The sequence below is a fragment of the Monoraphidium neglectum genome, assembly GCF_000611645.1.
Source record: "Monoraphidium neglectum strain SAG 48.87 unplaced genomic scaffold scaffold01256, whole genome shotgun sequence".
Classification (NCBI taxonomy): domain Eukaryota; kingdom Viridiplantae; phylum Chlorophyta; class Chlorophyceae; order Sphaeropleales; family Selenastraceae; genus Monoraphidium; species Monoraphidium neglectum.
Genome location: NW_014012372.1, coordinates 1 through 15,458, shown reverse-complemented (window position 1 = coordinate 15,458; position 15,458 = coordinate 1). Strand labels below are relative to the sequence as shown.

Sequence of the window (15,458 nt, the reverse complement as noted above, 5' to 3'; positions counted from 1 at the left end):
GCCGCCCCCGCCGCGGCCGCCGGCGCCCGCGGCCCCGCCGCACTCGACGCCCCTCTGGCAGGCGTCGCAGCTGAGGCGCTTCATCATCTCATAGCTCGTGATTGTGATAGACGGCATGAGCGCGCGGATCGCCGCCGAGTCCCTCGGCGCCGCCGGCGGCGGCGCCGCGCCGCCGCCCTCACTTGCGCAGGCCGCACCCTCCGAGCCGCCTGCGCCGCCCTCAAAGTCAGGCTGCTGCTGCTGCTGCTGCTGCTGCTGCTGCTGCTGCTGCGCTGCGGCGGCGGCCTGCTGCAGGCAGATTCGATCCTCTCTGCCCTCTATGACCCGCACCGCGCCCGGCCGCAGGTGCGGCAGCCACTTCTCGAGCTCCTCCGCCCACACCAGCCGCAGGCTGGCCGGCACGATCGCCAGCAGCGGCCATTCGTCCTGAGGGCAGCCCACAATGTGGTCCGAGGCGCATGGTGCGCGGTGCGAGTGGAGTGGGGCAGGGTGATGGATCGGGGTGCGTTCAAACTGGTGGGGCAGGTCGCTTGACTGGAACGCCTGTTAACACAACGACAGTCCCCTCCCCAGATTGGGCCATACTACCACTAGCTGGCGACAACGGCCATGCCCCATAACCGCTCTGCCACGAAAACCCCTGGCACCGAGCTCGGCATCAACGCCACCGCCGAGCTGGGATGCAGCCCCATGCTGCGCACCTCGTAACAGGATGCGAGCGCGATGGCCTGCAGCGTCTTCCCGACCCCCATCTCGTCCGCAATCAAGCAGCGCCCCCCGCGCTCCAGGCCGAACCGCACGCCCTCCCTCTGGAAGGGTAGGAGCACGGCCGCCAGCGACGCCGGCATCGCCGCCAGCCGCGCGGCGACCTCGGCCGGCGGCGCGCGGGGGCACGCGGCGCCGCGGAACGCGGCGAGGGTGCGGCCGGGGACGGCGCTGCCGCGGGAGAGGAGGGGTGGCTTGGCCTGCATGAGGGCCTGCGCATGGGGGTGGCGGGCGCGGAGGGTGGAGCAGTGCACACGAGAGCATCCGGCCGCCCTCTGCAGGTGTGTGGACGCCATTCGCAGTGGGCGTGTCGGTCCACCGAGCAGCGTTGCCCCCATTTCACGCAGCGTTTCACCGAACGATCCGCCATAAAGGTGGACCGGCCAAATTTGCAACAAACAAAATGCCCACTTGGACGATGGGTTCGTAGTGCTGCAGCCGGAAGTACACCTCCTCATCAGGCGACCACTCAAACGACGGCAGCTGCGTGGCGGCTTCCAGCCCCCCACCACCGCCGTGCAAAGCGTCGCTGTCGGCCGCTTCGGCGGCCGGCTCAATCGCGGCGCCCCTGACTCTGGCGATGCCGTCGTTTTCGCCATCCGTTGGGCCCATGCCCCAGTAGGCACGGATGGCCGCTGGCTCAGATGCAGGCTTGGAGGCAGGCGCGGCGGGCGCAGCCGCTGGCTGAGCCTGCTCCTCCTGTGCCTCCGCCTGCTTGGGTGCATGCTTGCAGTCCTGCCGCTTGCCCTCCTGCTCCGTGCGATGCTGCAACGGTGGCTCCACCAGGCCTGGGCCCTCCTGGCCCCTCTGCTCTTGCTCCTGCTGCTCCTTGTGCCCTTTGACACGCCCCTGCTGCTTTCCCTGCTCCTGCTCCTCATCTAGCTGATGCTGCTGCAGCTGGACTACCTGCTGCTGCTGCTGCTGCTGCTGCTGCTGCTGCTGCTGCTGCTGCTGCTGCTGCTGCCGCTGCTGCTGCACCTGCACCAGGGCTGGCAGCAGCTGCCGCCCCGTCAGCTCCGCCACCTGCGAGGGGCTGAGCGCCAGCCCCAGGTCCACACCGCCGCGCAGCAGCGCGCAGCGCAGCCCACCTGCCTTGCGCACGGCCACTTCGGCAGCTGCGAGCGGCAGAGGGGCGGACGGGCACTCAGGGGCGCCGCGATGTGTGTGTTGACCGCTGCCGCCGCCACCGACGCATGGAGCCAGCATGCAGGCTGCCTTGCAGGTATTTCCAACACAGCAAAGCAGCAGCGACATGCATGATTTGCCCCTTTGAGCCTGTTGGTGGCTCCAAAAGAACCCAATGGTGCAGGGAAGTGAGCATCGAGTTTGCGGAGCGTGGCCGCACCTGGCTGCGGCACGACCCTGAAGGCTGTCTCATTGACCACCTCCAGGGCGACCTGGGGGCTGTCCACCTGCTGGGCCGGGTAGTACCTGTGGGTGTGGGAACACAGGGCGGGATGCAGGCAGACATGGGAGCGCAACCCCAGTGCTCGCCACGCGACGTCGCTGCAAACGCCAACAGCTGGCTTCATCACTGCAGTTGCCTCTCACACGCTGCCACCCGTGTCTTCGCAACATGCTGCCGCGCGCCCCGCCCAGATCGCCGCTTACTTGTAATCACAGGCTGGGAAGCTGCTGCACCCCCAGAAGCCGTGGCCGCCAGCGCCGCGCCGCACCCAACGCAGCCGCGCGCCACAGAAAGTGAAGATGCCGGGGCACGCCGCGTATGGGCACCTTGGAACAAAGTCCTCTGGCCGCATGCCTGCCTGCTGCGGCTGCTGTTGAGGCTGCTGCTGTTGCTGCTGCTGCTGCTGCTGGGGCTGTTGTAGCTGTGGGGGCTGCTGCTGCCAGTAGCTCGGCGGCTGCTCTTGCGCGCGAGGCGGCTGCTGCACCCCATAGCAATGCTGCTGCTGCTGCTGCTGCTGCTGCTGCTGCTGCGGTACACCGTGCGCGCCGTTCTGCTGCGGAGGCGGGTGAGGCAGCATTGCACGAGGGCCGGGATGATTCTGATGCTTTGGGGGCTCGCCCGGCGGGCCCTGCTGCCGCCACCCAACCTGCTGCGGTTGTTGCTGCTGCTGCTGCTGCTGCTGCTGCTGCTGCTGCTGCTGCTGCTGCTGCTGCTGCTGCTGCTGCTGCTGAATCCACTGCTGATTTTGACCGTGGTGCTGCTGCTGCACCATGTGCTCTTGCCCATTGCCTGGCAAGTACTGTCTGCTCGAGTGCTGGTGCTGCCCCTGCAGGCCCTGCGCGCGCCAGGCTTGCCGTTGCTGATGAAGGTGCTGCTGCTGGACGCCTTGATGGCCGATTGGAGGAGCTTCAGCAGGCCTGGCCGGTGCATATGAGAAGCTTGCAAACAGGCCTTGCTGGGGTAGTGCTCCTGTTTGTGCTGCGGCCCACGACGCGCGCCCTGTGGCGGCGCAGTGCCGCCCCTGCGCCTGACGCTCAAAAGCCTCCCTGTGACATATACAAGGCATTGAATGCATCAGGGCTGCACAAACTTTCGATGCACAGGCGACCGTTCAGCATGAGTAGATCGGGTTCTCACAGGTCGACGCTTGCGATGAATTCATCGTCGTCTTGATCCATGCCCTCCACCCGCCAACACCACGCCTACAGCTGTCGAAGCTGAGATCGCCTCATCGCTCAAAACAGGTGTCAGCAATCATGTTGAACAGTTCTGCACACAACGTAAATGAAGGGGTGAGAAATTGCGTACCATACAGGAAGTGACAACATGTCCGCTGGTGGTGTCACCAGGTCACCCATATTTTACTGCATGGACCTCGTACAGTACGACTGCCCAAGGCACCTCAAACCTCTCGGAAATCGTGTAAGGCACGATCGAGCCAACATACATGAAAGACGGAGCCGCGTATCACACCCGTCTCGGCTCCTGATCAAATAGAGAAGGTTCAGCTCAAGATACGAGGTCTTTCTGCCATGCTGAATACGTAGCCAAAACGGATGGCCATGGAGGGCGCGGCAGCAGATCCTCCTCTGACTGCTCCATCGAGGGGTCCAAAGAAGCGCACGGGGGCCTCGAAATACGACTTCATCAAGGTCAGCAGCCATATTTACGATGCAGCTGGTGCCTCTATGCTGTTGGCAGGGGCCGGCCGAAGGCCGACGCATGCGCCGGCAGGACGGCCTGCTGTGCTCGCCTCCCGACGCCTCGGCCCGCATCGTTGGTCTCGTGCCGCAGGTTAAAGTGTGGCTGGGCGACAAGCTGGACCATTATTATGTACTCTCCAGGTTCCTAATCTGCCGCATGCTGACGGTCACCAAAATTCCCGAGATCAAGGTGCAGCATTGGTTGGACGTGCCCGAGACACGCGCATGCTTCTTACTTGCTGGTTGCCGACGTCACCGCCGACCTGGCAGCAACGCGAACGCCGCGCGATGATGTGCGGCGGGTCAGCTGGACGCTGAACCGTTGAGGCGGCCCGTGCGCTGTGCCGTGCATCCCAGCAGCGGCGGCATGCGCACGCCCATCGGCGCCCAATCCATCCGACCACGCCAGGCCGTGAAGATTTCTCTGGAACTCAAGAAACACTTTGTAGACAGCAACAAACTCGACGTCACGCAGGTGCGCGGGCGAGCCCCCCGCCTGGGCGCAGCCACCGCCCGCCTCCCAGCCCCCTGCCCCATGCCGGTGCGGCTAGACCCCACCTTAGCGCCTCATGCTGGCGGCTCGCGCGAGCAAGCGCACGCCCGTCATGCTGGCGTCTCAAGGCCTCCCCAATCTGAATATGAGGCCAATCAGCGTGACCGGTCCGCATGCAACCGCCCGCGCGCCCCTTTCAAGGCTGAGTTGGAGTCTGTGCTTTTTGGGCTGATGGCGGCGCGCGGCTTCGACGAGCCCTACATCCGCTGCTACCGCATGGTGACGGCCTTCTACCAGCGGCGGCAGCCCCTCGTGATACTCATATGCGGGACGGCCTGGACGGGTGCGTTTCGGCTCGTCACCGTGCCTGTGGGAGTTGGTGCGCATGATTGTGTGCAGCCATGTGTTGCTACACGTGAAATTGAACTGGTTCCTGGTGTGACAAGGTACGGACGTTCCTTCGTGAACGAGACAATTGCAACACACGGACGCACCTCCGTCTGGGGCGTTCTTGCACCGCACCCAGCTCGCCACAAGTATCGCTCTCCGCGGCCCCGTCCCCCTCGCAGGCAAGTCGACGGTGGCGCAGCAGCTGGCGGCGCGCGTCAACATCCCCAACGTGATGCAGACCGACGTGCTCTGCGACCTGCTGCGCGCGGGGGAGGGGTCGCAGCTCTCGAAGCAGCCGCTCTGGGCGCGCACCGACCTGGGCGACGGCGGCGGCGGCGGCGGCGGGAGCAGCGGCTGTGGCGGCAGCGGGAGCAATAGCGCGGGAGGCGGCGGCGGCGGGGCGGGCCCGGGGGACGCGGCGCTGCTGGGGGAGTTCCGGCGGGAGTGCAGGGTGGTGCGGCAGGCGATGCAGGGGGACCTGGTGAAGGTGAGGGGGCGCGGGGGTGGTTGTGGTGCGACAGGTCAGCATGCGCGCTGGCTTCACCGGGCTTCCCCCGCAGCGCGGCCGGCGCCAAGGGGCAGTTCGCGGCGCTGGGTCGTTCGGGAAGCTGGAGGGCGCACGCAGGGGCGGCGAGTGGCGCTGGCCAGTGATCCGCAAAGGGCGGCTGCTTCGCACCTGGCGGCGACGCGCCTTTGCGCCTTGGCACGCTGCGCGCCATCGGCCCCCCGCATAATCACCCCCCAGACGATCTCAGACGGCAAGCCCATCATCATAGAGGGCCTCCACTTGGACCCGGCCCTGTTCATACCCGAATTCGCGCGCACTGGAGTCATCATGCTGCCCGCGCGCGCCGCGCCGCCGGCCAAGGGCGGCAGCCCGCCCGGCGCCCGGCCGGCTGCGGGCTTTGCGACGGCGGCGGCGCCCGGCGGCGGCGCCGAGGCTGCAGGCGGAGAGGGGGATGGGAAGCGACATGTCAGGTGAGGTGTGGGTTTGCGGTGGTGCATCGCATGCCCCTGCACAACTTCCAAGGGGCACTTCTATAATGCCAGAGTGGAACCAGCACTGCGGCCTCGAGCAGTGCGTTGCCTGGTTGCCACCGATGCAACACCTGCCAACATGGAAAGCGCGCTTGCTCACGCTCTCCCAGGCGTGCTACGTCTGCCCCGAGCGTGCGGCGGGCCGACCCGTCGAGCCACGGCCCGCTGCCTTGGGAGCGGCGCGCAGCTGAAGGCACGGAGCTTGCCGGTGCGAGCGGCAGCGCGGGAGACGCGGAGCTGAGCAAACTCAGCGACCGCCTGACAGCTGACCTGAGGCCCCTAGGCCACCGGTCCGCCGCAGCGGGCTCCGCGCCGCCCGGCCCCTCGCCTTGGTGGCCGGCCGGGGGCGCGCGTGGGGTCGGCGGCTCGCGGCCGGCGCCGCTGACCGCGCCCTGGAAGCTGGCCGCGCAGCAGGCGGCGGCGCAGGCGGCGGCAGCGGCGGCACGAGAGGCAGCGCAGGCGGCAGCGGCGGCCGCCGCGTCGCTGCCGCCACAGCAGCAGCAACACCAGGAGGGTGGGGCTGCGCTGTCCCCTTGCAGCACTGCGTCAGGCGTCAGCCGCGAGCACTCCACCACCGAGGCGGTCAGCGCGCTGCCCTCAGAGAGCTCAGTGCTCAGCCCTGAGGCCTCAGCTGCTTCGCTCCATCCAGCAGACAGCGTCGCGGGCGGCCCGAACTCGCCGCTGGGTGCCTGGACGCAGCACAGCCAGCAGCCCGGGCCGCCGCGAGGGCCGGAGGCGGCTTGTGGGACGGCCGCAGGTGACGCGCACGAGGGTGCGGGGCGGTGGCAGCAAGAGCAGCAGCAGCAAGGGCCGCAGGGGGTGCAGCAACAGGCACAGGCGAAGACCCATGTACAGGAAGGGGAGGCCCCTTTGTCAGCCCAAAGCATATTGTCTTTTGCTAACCAACAACAGGCGCCTCACAGGCCCCAGCAGCAGCAGCAGCAATCCAAACATGGGAAGCAGCATGAGGAACAGCAGCAGCACCAGCAGCCACAGCAGCAGTACAGCGAACAACAGCAGCACAGAGAGCAGCAGCAGCAGCAGCAGCAGCAGCAGCAGCAGCAGCAGCAGCAGCAGCAGCAGCAGCAGCAGCAGCAGCAGCAGCAGCATCAGCCGGCCTTGGGGCGGGTGCAAGGGCCTGAGATGCCCCTGCACCTGCGCGAGACGCCGCGCCCGCCATCGCCGCCCCGGCGAACGGCGTACGAGCCCCTCCCGCTCTCTGTCCCTGTGGCGCAGTGCCCCTGGCACATGCGTTCCAGCAATAGTGACTTGAGCAAGAGGCCTCAGGGAGCCGTGGGCACGCCAAGCAGTAGCCACCCACAGGAAGGGGTCCATGAGCAGCAGCACCCCCCGCCTCCACAGCCGCAGCAGCAGCAGCAGCAGCAGCAGCAGCAGACGCAGCAGCAGACACAAACGCAGCAGCGGCATCAGCAACAGTTGCAGCAGCTGCAGACGCAGCAGCACGAGCGAGCGCCCCCATCGGCACCCTTGTCAGCGCACGAGCCGCAGCAGCCCGCCGGCGCCGCTGCCTCTGGAGCTCCCAGCTGCGTGCCGCTGTTTGTGCCGGTGGTTGTGTGCATGGACGAGGCAGACCACGTCTTGGTGGCGGAGGAGGCGCTGCAATGCCAATCGGGCCGCTGCCCCGGCAAAACGACTGAGGCCAACGCCGCTACCGCCGCCATTGGCGGCGGTGGCACTTGTCAGCAGCAGGGTTCCGCGTCGGGGCAGGCCGCGGCGGCCGTGCCTCCCGCGTCGGAGGCGCTGCGGCGGGCGCGAGTCGTGCAGGACTACCTGTGCTCTTTCGAGGCGCAAGGGCTGCCGGTGGTGCGGCTGCAGTATGGTGTGGAGGGGGCGATAGACCGCGTGCATGAATACATATTGCAGTGTATCCAGGTCGCGTCGGCGCTGTAGGATAGAACGATTAGTCGCGCCGCAGATTGCTTTTTGGAGCCTTGTGCTTCTCGTCACAGTAGGGATTAGTACATGTTGCCTGCCCTGATGAACAGCAGGTTGGCGCTTTCGCCTTCCCAATGGCAATTGACCGTGCCGCGACGCCCCGTGCAAGCATCATGTAAGACGTCGGTTGTAACCATGCGCCTGGCTATCTCCATCGGCCTCGCTGCAGGCCTCGCTTTTGCCACTCCGCTTGTAACCAGACGACCTTGACGATGCCACATGACAGCACGTCTCTTGGGCTGCCGACGCGGTTTCAGCCATACGTGTTGCTTTTGAATGCCATGCTGTCATCACAATAAGCTCGTAGCTGATTCAAATCCGCCACAACCCTGGGCCTGAAGTGCCACACATCGGCCGTGCAGCCCGCTCCGTCCTGCAGCAGCGCGCAACGCGGGACCTAGGCGCCGTCGGTCCTTGCAGCGTCCCTTAGCAGCTATGGCGTCCTCGAGACGAGGATTAGGGATGTCTAAAGCGGATCTGGTGCGATAACGGGGCGACAGGCGCACGGAGGTGTCGTTGAACAGCTCAACAGCAGATCGCCAGAGCTGATCGATCGCCTGACGGTCCCCGGTCGCAGGAGGCTTCTCGTTTGGTTTTCGTGTACCTGGCACAGTCCAAGCCCAAGAGGTGAGCCCCGCTAATTTGGACATAGGACACCATCGCACCAGGATCCCCAGCTCATTGATCCGTTTTATGCTGTGCAGGAAGGTGGCAATCCCTGTGCCCGACTCTTACACGTGGGAGCAGTTCCTTGACCAGGTGCGGCCAAGGGTGCAGAGCCCGTCGCTGCTTTGCGCGGTCGGCAGTCGCAGCTCGAGCTGCACCGCTGACTCCTGTCTGAGCGCTGTATGCTGCGTCCCCGCGGCGCGCAGGTCAAGGCGCGGCTGAGGTTGACGGGCGTGCGGGACATCTACCTGGCCTCGGTGCGTGGGGCGGCGGCCGCGTCTGTAGGGCCAACCTGGTCTGCCGGCCAAAGCAAGGGGCAGTGCGTGGCGCAGGGCGCTCATTCCGCTCAATCCCACACCGCATGCAACCGCTCAAACCCACACCGCACGCTCCCGCGCCCGCCATGTCATGCGGCTGGGGCAGACCGGCGCCAAGGTCAGGAGCGTAGGGGAGCTGCAGGATATCGATGAGCTGTGTGTTGTCGAGGTGAGGGCCTCGGTGAAACAGTGCAGCCCTCTACTTCTTGCACATCGCCCTGTAGTTTATCTTGCCCTTCAAGACGCCTGTTGCCGCCAGATGTGCAGCAGCCGCAGCGCATGGTCGCAATGGCGCCGCGTCGTATCGCAGTCCGCGGCGCCGCATCGCATGTGGTGCATGCCAGCGGTGCGCGCGCTAGCCAGAAACTGCCCGGGATGCGCCACGATCGAATCGGCCCCACAGTGCGATACCCGAGGCACGCCTGGCACCTTGTATGCGTGCTGTTGGCGGCCACGCAGGCCCCCACGGATGAGATTTATGGCGGTGGTGCCGGCAGCAACGGCAACACTGTCCAGATCAGCGTGCCCAACGGCGACGGGGCCGGCGGCGCGGAGATCGAGCCGCAGGGCAGCCAGGGACTGGGGCCTTCCACATCGTTGAGACAGCAGGTGCGGGTCCAGATTGTCAACTGCCGTCGCGGGGCGCCCCGCGAATGCAGAGGGACTCTAGGACCTGCAGCCGGCCGCGTGACCTGCAGCCTGTCCGCGCCTCGGCCCCACAAACCCTGGCGCCACCCGCGCCAACCCCGTCGCCGCGCCCGCAGGCCCGCACAGCGAGCCTGCCGCTAGAGCGCCACCGCAGCGGCGTGCCAAACGGCGGGGGGGCGCACGGCTACGACCGAGAGGATGACAAGAAGTATGCGCGGCGCGCGCACCCCCTCAAGCGCACGCTGCAGCGCATCCTGCCCGGGCTCTTCTCCACAGGCAGCCTGCCGGTGACGCTCGCGTGAGTCGGATGCCCCCGGGCTGACGGGGCGTTTGAGCGGCTGGGGCGACCGGGGGGCTGGGGCGACGGCGGCGTGATTCGAAGCGCCGCATCCAAAGCTGCCAGGCTCGCTGGTCACACCACGCCGCACATGCTGATAGTCTGCCCAGGAGCTTCTCACGCGACATTTCCTTGTCAATAAATCAATAAATGCGCCGGGGTTTTCGGGCCTTCCATTCTCCAGGGAAGCGGGCTCGATTGACGGCAGCAGCGGCGGCAAGGCCGGCAAGCGGCGGCGGGGCACACGGCGGTCAAAGTTGTCTGCGCAGAACGTGCTGGCGGCCATGGCAGTCCTGTCATGCTTCGGCACCATGGTCTTCTTTTTCACGCGGTGAGATGGGGTCCGCAAGAGGTTCGCTGGGTGGCTGCCGGGCGCAACTTGTTTGGACGCCGGGCGGGGCCGGCGGCGGCTAGGGGAGGGCGTCTGGGGCTCCTGTATGACACGCTGCGGTGCCCCCTTCGGGTGCGGGCGACACCGGCGTGTGCTGACACGCTGCCACGCTGCGCCTCACGCGGGCGGCCGACCTGGCGCGTCGCAGGGTGAACAAGAGCGCAGCTGGGGGCCTTGAGGCGCCCATCTCGGGGCCGGGTGGTCTAGGCACCGGCGACCTCCCTGGAACGACGCAGCAGGTCCTGCCCAAAACGACGGGCGCGGCGCCGGGCATTGCAGGCGGAGTGGCGGCGGCAGGACAAGCAGCAGCAGCAGCAGCAGCAGCAGCAGGCGGGGCGCCAGCAGGCGCGCCGGCAGCTACGAAGGTCGTCGGCGGGGCGCCTGCAGGCGGGGCCGCGAGCGGTGGGGTGGTAGGTGCGGGCACAGCTGGTACAGCTGGCGCAGCTGGTACAGCCGGCACAGCAGGGGCGGCACCCACTGTCGGGGCAGGTTTGGCTGCAGAACGACCGACAGCAGCAGGCTGACCCTGCTGGGAGGGCGCCCGTTCTGTAACCGTGATCCTCTGCGGAGTTTCAAAACGGCAAGGGAGGGCCAGAACCAGCCCCCGTAGCAGGGCGCCCGGCGGTCCCGGGGGGGGGGGGGCCGGGAGCGGTGGATAGGTTGCGTTGGGGGCATGTGCCAAGCGCAACTTGTGGCGCTGTTCTGCAGCGGCGGGCATGATGTGCCTGTCCGTCAGCGGCAACGGTGGGCATAAACGTGGTGCCCAGCGGCCCCGCATGCCATGGCTGCAGCCGAGAAGGACGGAGCACAAACGAGCAAAGTGCGCTCTGCCCTGGGGGTCAAAGCCTGATGCATTTGGTGCGCAGAGGCGGATGGAGACCGCGCGCATACTCATGTTTACAAACTCACACACCCATGCACAGTCACACACGCACTCAAACACTCTGTCTCTCTGACAACACACGCGAACACACACGCGCGCGCACGCGCACAGGCGCACATGCATCCCCACACCAAGCGCACACCTGCATGCGCATAGCGTCTACACAAACACCCACGCACGTGCGTACACACAGCGTTCGATGCGGGGTGCAAAGTACATTCAATGGAACTTTGGCGCGTCGATTGGCGGCGCTGTAGCTCCCATTGAGCATGCGTCGCACCGCCGAGCGCCGTCACCCCACACCCCCCAGTCAACCCCGCCCTGGCACTCAAAACCACCTGATGCACGCAAAAAGCCATTCGCTACCGTAACTGAGATACTGAACTTTCGGACCATGGGGCTCAGCATGAGGCTCGCGAGTTGCTGCTCGCCCTGCGCGACGGACATTTCAAGGCTTCCAAGCCCGTCTGGGCGGGCCAGTGCAGTCTTCTTACACCAACAAGTCCGAGTGCAGCACTCAGCACGGCGGCTCGTGCGGATTCGTGCGCTCGGACCGGACGCGCCACCACCGCCGCCGCCGCCGCCTCCGCCACCGCCACCGGGGTATGAGCAGCAGCGGCCAGTGAACCCCAAGTTTGAGGTGCGTGGCTGGTAGCATGCTGTGTCGTCCTGCCTCTTTGCCTCGGGGTCTCAACCTACCGGTGGTTGTGCGGGAGCCCTCAGTTCAGCACAAGCAGTGCAACACAACGCATTATGCCGTCCTCGGAACCAGCCGCTGTTCGACCATGCATCAGGGTAGGCTCCCGAAACCAAATGACTCGATCCCCTCACCCCACCCGGCAGGAAATGGGGTTTGCTGAGATCAAGGAGCGGTACCTGCGGCCGTACTATCTTCAAGGCAGCTTCTTGCTGGGCTTCCTGACGCTTGGCCTGCGGACCGGCGCCATGAATTTCGTGTTTGCTGAAGACGTGAGTGCGAGGAGGGGTTGGGTGGGCCTCACGCTTTTGGTGCGGATCGGGGCTGAATAAGGGCCTCATGGGTGTTACAGGCGCTGGTCATGTTGTGTCATGTTTATATGTCACCTGACGTCAAAGCGGTGCCATGTGACCCGCTGCCACAGCCGGTGAGCTACCTGGGAACGGCAGTGGTGACGGGCGTGCTCACCATGTCGGTGGCCTGGATCCTATTCGACTTCACAGACACTCCAGGCGGCGGTGAGCGCACGGCGCTGTGGGGTGGGCAGCGTTCAGTGAGGTGGCTTGCGGGTCTGGGTTGAAGTGCTGAGCGCTGCTGCCAACAGGTCCAATAGCAGCGCAAGCCGCCAACGGCCTACTGCTTTGTTGGATGCTGCTCAAGGTGCAGCCGTCACCTGACACCCTGCGCCCCCACCCCGTTACACACCCTCCCACAACTCGCAGGGAACAATTTCAACTCGCCGAAGTAGCGTCTTGCCGGATCGTGTATGGTTGTTGTCCGCGCAAAGCCTCAATGCATGTGACAGAGCCGTGGGCCTTGCCACGCTGGACACTCACAGGCTGAACAGCCAGGGGGCGGCGGGCGGCGCCGCGCATGTCGGCGCAAAATATGCAGGCAGCGGGCCATGTAACATTACACAGGTAGTTCTGTAAAAACAAAAACACTTCGAACCGTGTAATATACCACCTGGTTTCTTGCAGAGAGTTGGCGCGGGAGTGCAGCAGCTGCGTTCGAGTGCACTCTCAAAGCGGACACGAGCACGAGCCATTCTCCCTCTTTCAGCGCAGCGCAGCGGTTGTCGGCAAGACATTTGCTTTGCGCAGCAAGCTCTCGATCGTCTTTTGGCTCCATCAGAGGGCGGCGATCAAGATGGCGTCGCGCTTCTGGGCTGCTCCCAGCAGCGAGGAGGAGGAGGATGATAACAAGACCACTAGCTCTGAGGAAGATGAGGGCGAGAGCAGCAGCAGCAGCTCTAGTGGGTCCAGCTCTTCGTCGTCGTCTTCGGGCTCTGAGTCGGACAGCGAGTCGGGAAGCGATTCTGACAGTGACTCGGACGATTCCGATGGCTCTGGCAAGAAGGGCGCGGCGAGGTGAGGATCGGACGCAAGATCACTCGCCGTCTGTGCCCACTGCCGGCGTCATCATGTCTAGACAGCATCTAGATTCATACTTCATGTGATGCAGTGGGTATACGCACAAAGCAAACCGCATCGCCCGCCCGTCCTGCACAGCATGCGCGGCTGCCGCTGTCGCGCTTGCGCTCGCGCCGCCTTTGTGCCCGCCGTTTCGATCCTGGGTCTCCCGAGCTGGTGCGTGCTCGCGTGGCCCTCAGCAAAGCCACAAGAACTCCACGCTGCAATGTTGCCTCGGCCTAACGTGCTTGCAGGTTCCTCGCCGGGTCCTCCGACTCTGAGTCTGAGGATGACCGCAAAGTGCAGCTGCGCAGCAACCGCGACAAGGTGTTCGCGGCGCTGTACCAGACCTGCGAGGACATCAGGGTGCGTGGCCAGTCCGTGGCGGGGCGGACGACGCATGTTAGCGCCATGGCGCTGCTTGCGCTTGGCACGGGAAGTGCAGCAACTGCAGTGCACGGCTGCACCCGGAGCGCACCAATTGCTGCATGGTTGTTTGCATTCCTGTTGAGGCAGCAGAGGCGACCCAGCAACACGTCGCAACTCATCACCAAGCGTAATGTGCGCGCCGTCACTGGCTGGACACGTCATTTGCTGACGCGCGCCGCTGCGCGTGCACATGCTGCCGCTACGCCGCCTGATTTTGCACTCCCCAGAACAAGTTCAAGAACAACGACTGGTCCGCCATCGTGACCCTGTTTGACGATCTGAACAAGAACCTGGAGAAGGTGATGCGGCTGACTCTGTACAGGCTTTGTTTGACAGGGGTTCTTGAGGAAAGGATTGCGTCGAAGCGAGCGCTCGGGCAAACAGCAGGCTTGGGCGTGGCAGCTGCACGGTCCCGCCGCCGCCTGGCCCGACCCGCACCTCCTCCCGCCGTTGCGGCCGCCCGGTGTCTCACGGCCCTCAGGTCCAGAAGGTGACCCCCGGGGTGCCCAAGGGCTACGTCCGCATCCTGGGTGAGCTGGAGGGCTACCTCACCACCAGCCTGGCTAACAAGGAGCAGAAGAAGAAGATGAGCGCCACCAACAGCAAGGCGCTCAACACCATGCGCCAGCGCCTCAAGAAGCACAACGTCGCGGTGGGTGGGGGGCCTGCCGGATGCAAACGCTTGCTGATGAGGCACGGCGGGATGGGTCCGCTGCCGCCACAGTGCCTTGGAGCAGCCGCGTCCAGGCACGATCAATCGTGCGTCCCCTCGTCGAAGCATCACGCCGAATTTCGAATTTCGTGCTCGTCTTTCTCTGTGTTGCCTGCATTTCAACATGCGAAGCGCCTGTACCGCAATCCCGCGCATTGACGCACCTGCCGCTACAGTTTGCGGACCAGCTGGCCAAGTACCGCGAGGACCCGGCTGCGTTTGGCTCTGATGCGGAGGAGGAGGAGGAGAGCAGCAGCAGCTCGGAGAGCGAGGAGGGCAGCGGCGCGGAGGACGAGGGCGAGGAGCGTGTCGACAAGAGGATCGGTGCGCGGCCTGCACGCGGGCACAAGGCGTTTGCCTGGGCGGCAGTACGGGGGGCGGCAGCAGCGGCGGGCAGCGACGGCCACGGCTCAGCGCTGGGGGGCTCATGCAGCGCGTCGTAGTGCAGGACAGCAGTGACGCACCGGCTGGATGTGGGCGGAAGGCCTTTGTGCAGACCTCCCCAACGCGCACCGCATCCACTGCATCAACACGCCCTGCCCAACTCGGCTGGGCCGCCTGCGCTCCTCGCTGTCATCCAATTGCAGCCCCCGCCAAGAAGAAGGACAAGATCCTGACCATGGACCCCTCCGAGATCACCTATGAGATGGTCAACCGCAAGATGCGCGAGATCATCGCCACGCGCGGCCGCAGGGGCACGGACAAGCAGGAGCAGGTGCGGCGCTCGGGGACCCGGAGGAGGGAGGGGATGGAGGGTAGGCGGCGACACTGAGGATGGCGCGTGTGCTGCAGCTTGGAGCGCAAGGGAGAGCGGGTCATTGCAATGCAGGCTGCGCTTCGGCAACTGCGGCCGGGCCTGTAGTCGGGGTGGCGCTGTGCGCTTATGGCCCAGGGTGTTCATGCGTGCAGCTCCTGCCTCCTCACCTACTCGCGCATCCCGGCGAATGCTTGCACTAGAGCAATGCGCACACCTCCCCCTTTGCAAAACACACATACACACACACGCACACGCAGACGCACATGCACACATGCACGTACACACCACACCCATAACGCGCGCACGCACCCCCCAGGTTGAGATGCTGCAGTACCTCGTGACAGTGGCCAAGGGCGCCGCCCAGAAGCTGGAGGTGCTGGGCCAGCTGGTGTCCAGCCTGTTTGACCTCACGCCCGGCAGCCACACGCACATGAAGGTGCCGCTCTGGAAGAAGTG

General features: G+C 65.6%; 5 protein-coding genes across 5 annotated transcripts; 4 read left to right on the top strand and 1 right to left on the bottom strand.

The window, feature by feature from the left end:
* Positions 1-590: 590 nt before the first annotated feature.
* On the bottom strand, positions 591-2,945 carry MNEG_7214 (SNF2 family DNA-dependent ATPase; the record flags this gene model as incomplete). The annotated part of the gene is made up of 5 exons (XM_014044317.1): positions 591-977; positions 1,177-1,880; positions 2,111-2,196; positions 2,377-2,726; positions 2,820-2,945. 5 exons carry the CDS (start codon positions 2,943-2,945, stop codon positions 591-593), a joined length of 1,653 nt encoding a protein of 550 aa, XP_013899771.1.
* Positions 2,946-3,735: 790 nt separating this feature from the next.
* MNEG_7213 (hypothetical protein) lies at positions 3,736-7,708 on the top strand (the record flags this gene model as incomplete). Its single annotated transcript, XM_014044316.1, has 7 exons — positions 3,736-3,825; positions 3,908-4,066; positions 4,286-4,351; positions 4,571-4,712; positions 4,939-5,246; positions 5,505-5,737; positions 7,342-7,708. The coding sequence occupies 7 exons, from the start codon at positions 3,736-3,738 to the stop codon at positions 7,706-7,708; spliced, it is 1,365 nt and encodes a 454-aa protein (XP_013899770.1).
* Positions 7,709-8,188: 480 nt separating this feature from the next.
* On the top strand, positions 8,189-10,056 carry MNEG_7212 (hypothetical protein; the record flags this gene model as incomplete). Its single annotated transcript, XM_014044315.1, has 8 exons — positions 8,189-8,233; positions 8,331-8,380; positions 8,458-8,512; positions 8,626-8,700; positions 8,843-8,905; positions 9,196-9,345; positions 9,501-9,682; positions 9,906-10,056. 8 exons carry the CDS (start codon positions 8,189-8,191, stop codon positions 10,054-10,056), a joined length of 771 nt encoding a protein of 256 aa, XP_013899769.1.
* Positions 10,057-11,841: 1,785 nt separating this feature from the next.
* MNEG_7211 (hypothetical protein) lies at positions 11,842-12,440 on the top strand (the record flags this gene model as incomplete). The annotated part of the gene is made up of 3 exons (XM_014044314.1): positions 11,842-11,964; positions 12,117-12,210; positions 12,415-12,440. 3 exons carry the CDS (start codon positions 11,842-11,844, stop codon positions 12,438-12,440), a joined length of 243 nt encoding a protein of 80 aa, XP_013899768.1.
* A 401-nt stretch (positions 12,441-12,841) lies between these two features.
* Positions 12,842-15,107, top strand: MNEG_7210 (Eukaryotic translation initiation factor 3 subunit C; the record flags this gene model as incomplete). Its single annotated transcript, XM_014044313.1, has 7 exons — positions 12,842-13,062; positions 13,359-13,470; positions 13,761-13,832; positions 14,015-14,185; positions 14,422-14,569; positions 14,833-14,960; positions 15,075-15,107. 7 exons carry the CDS (start codon positions 12,842-12,844, stop codon positions 15,105-15,107), a joined length of 885 nt encoding a protein of 294 aa, XP_013899767.1.
* Positions 15,108-15,458: the final 351 nt, after the last annotated feature.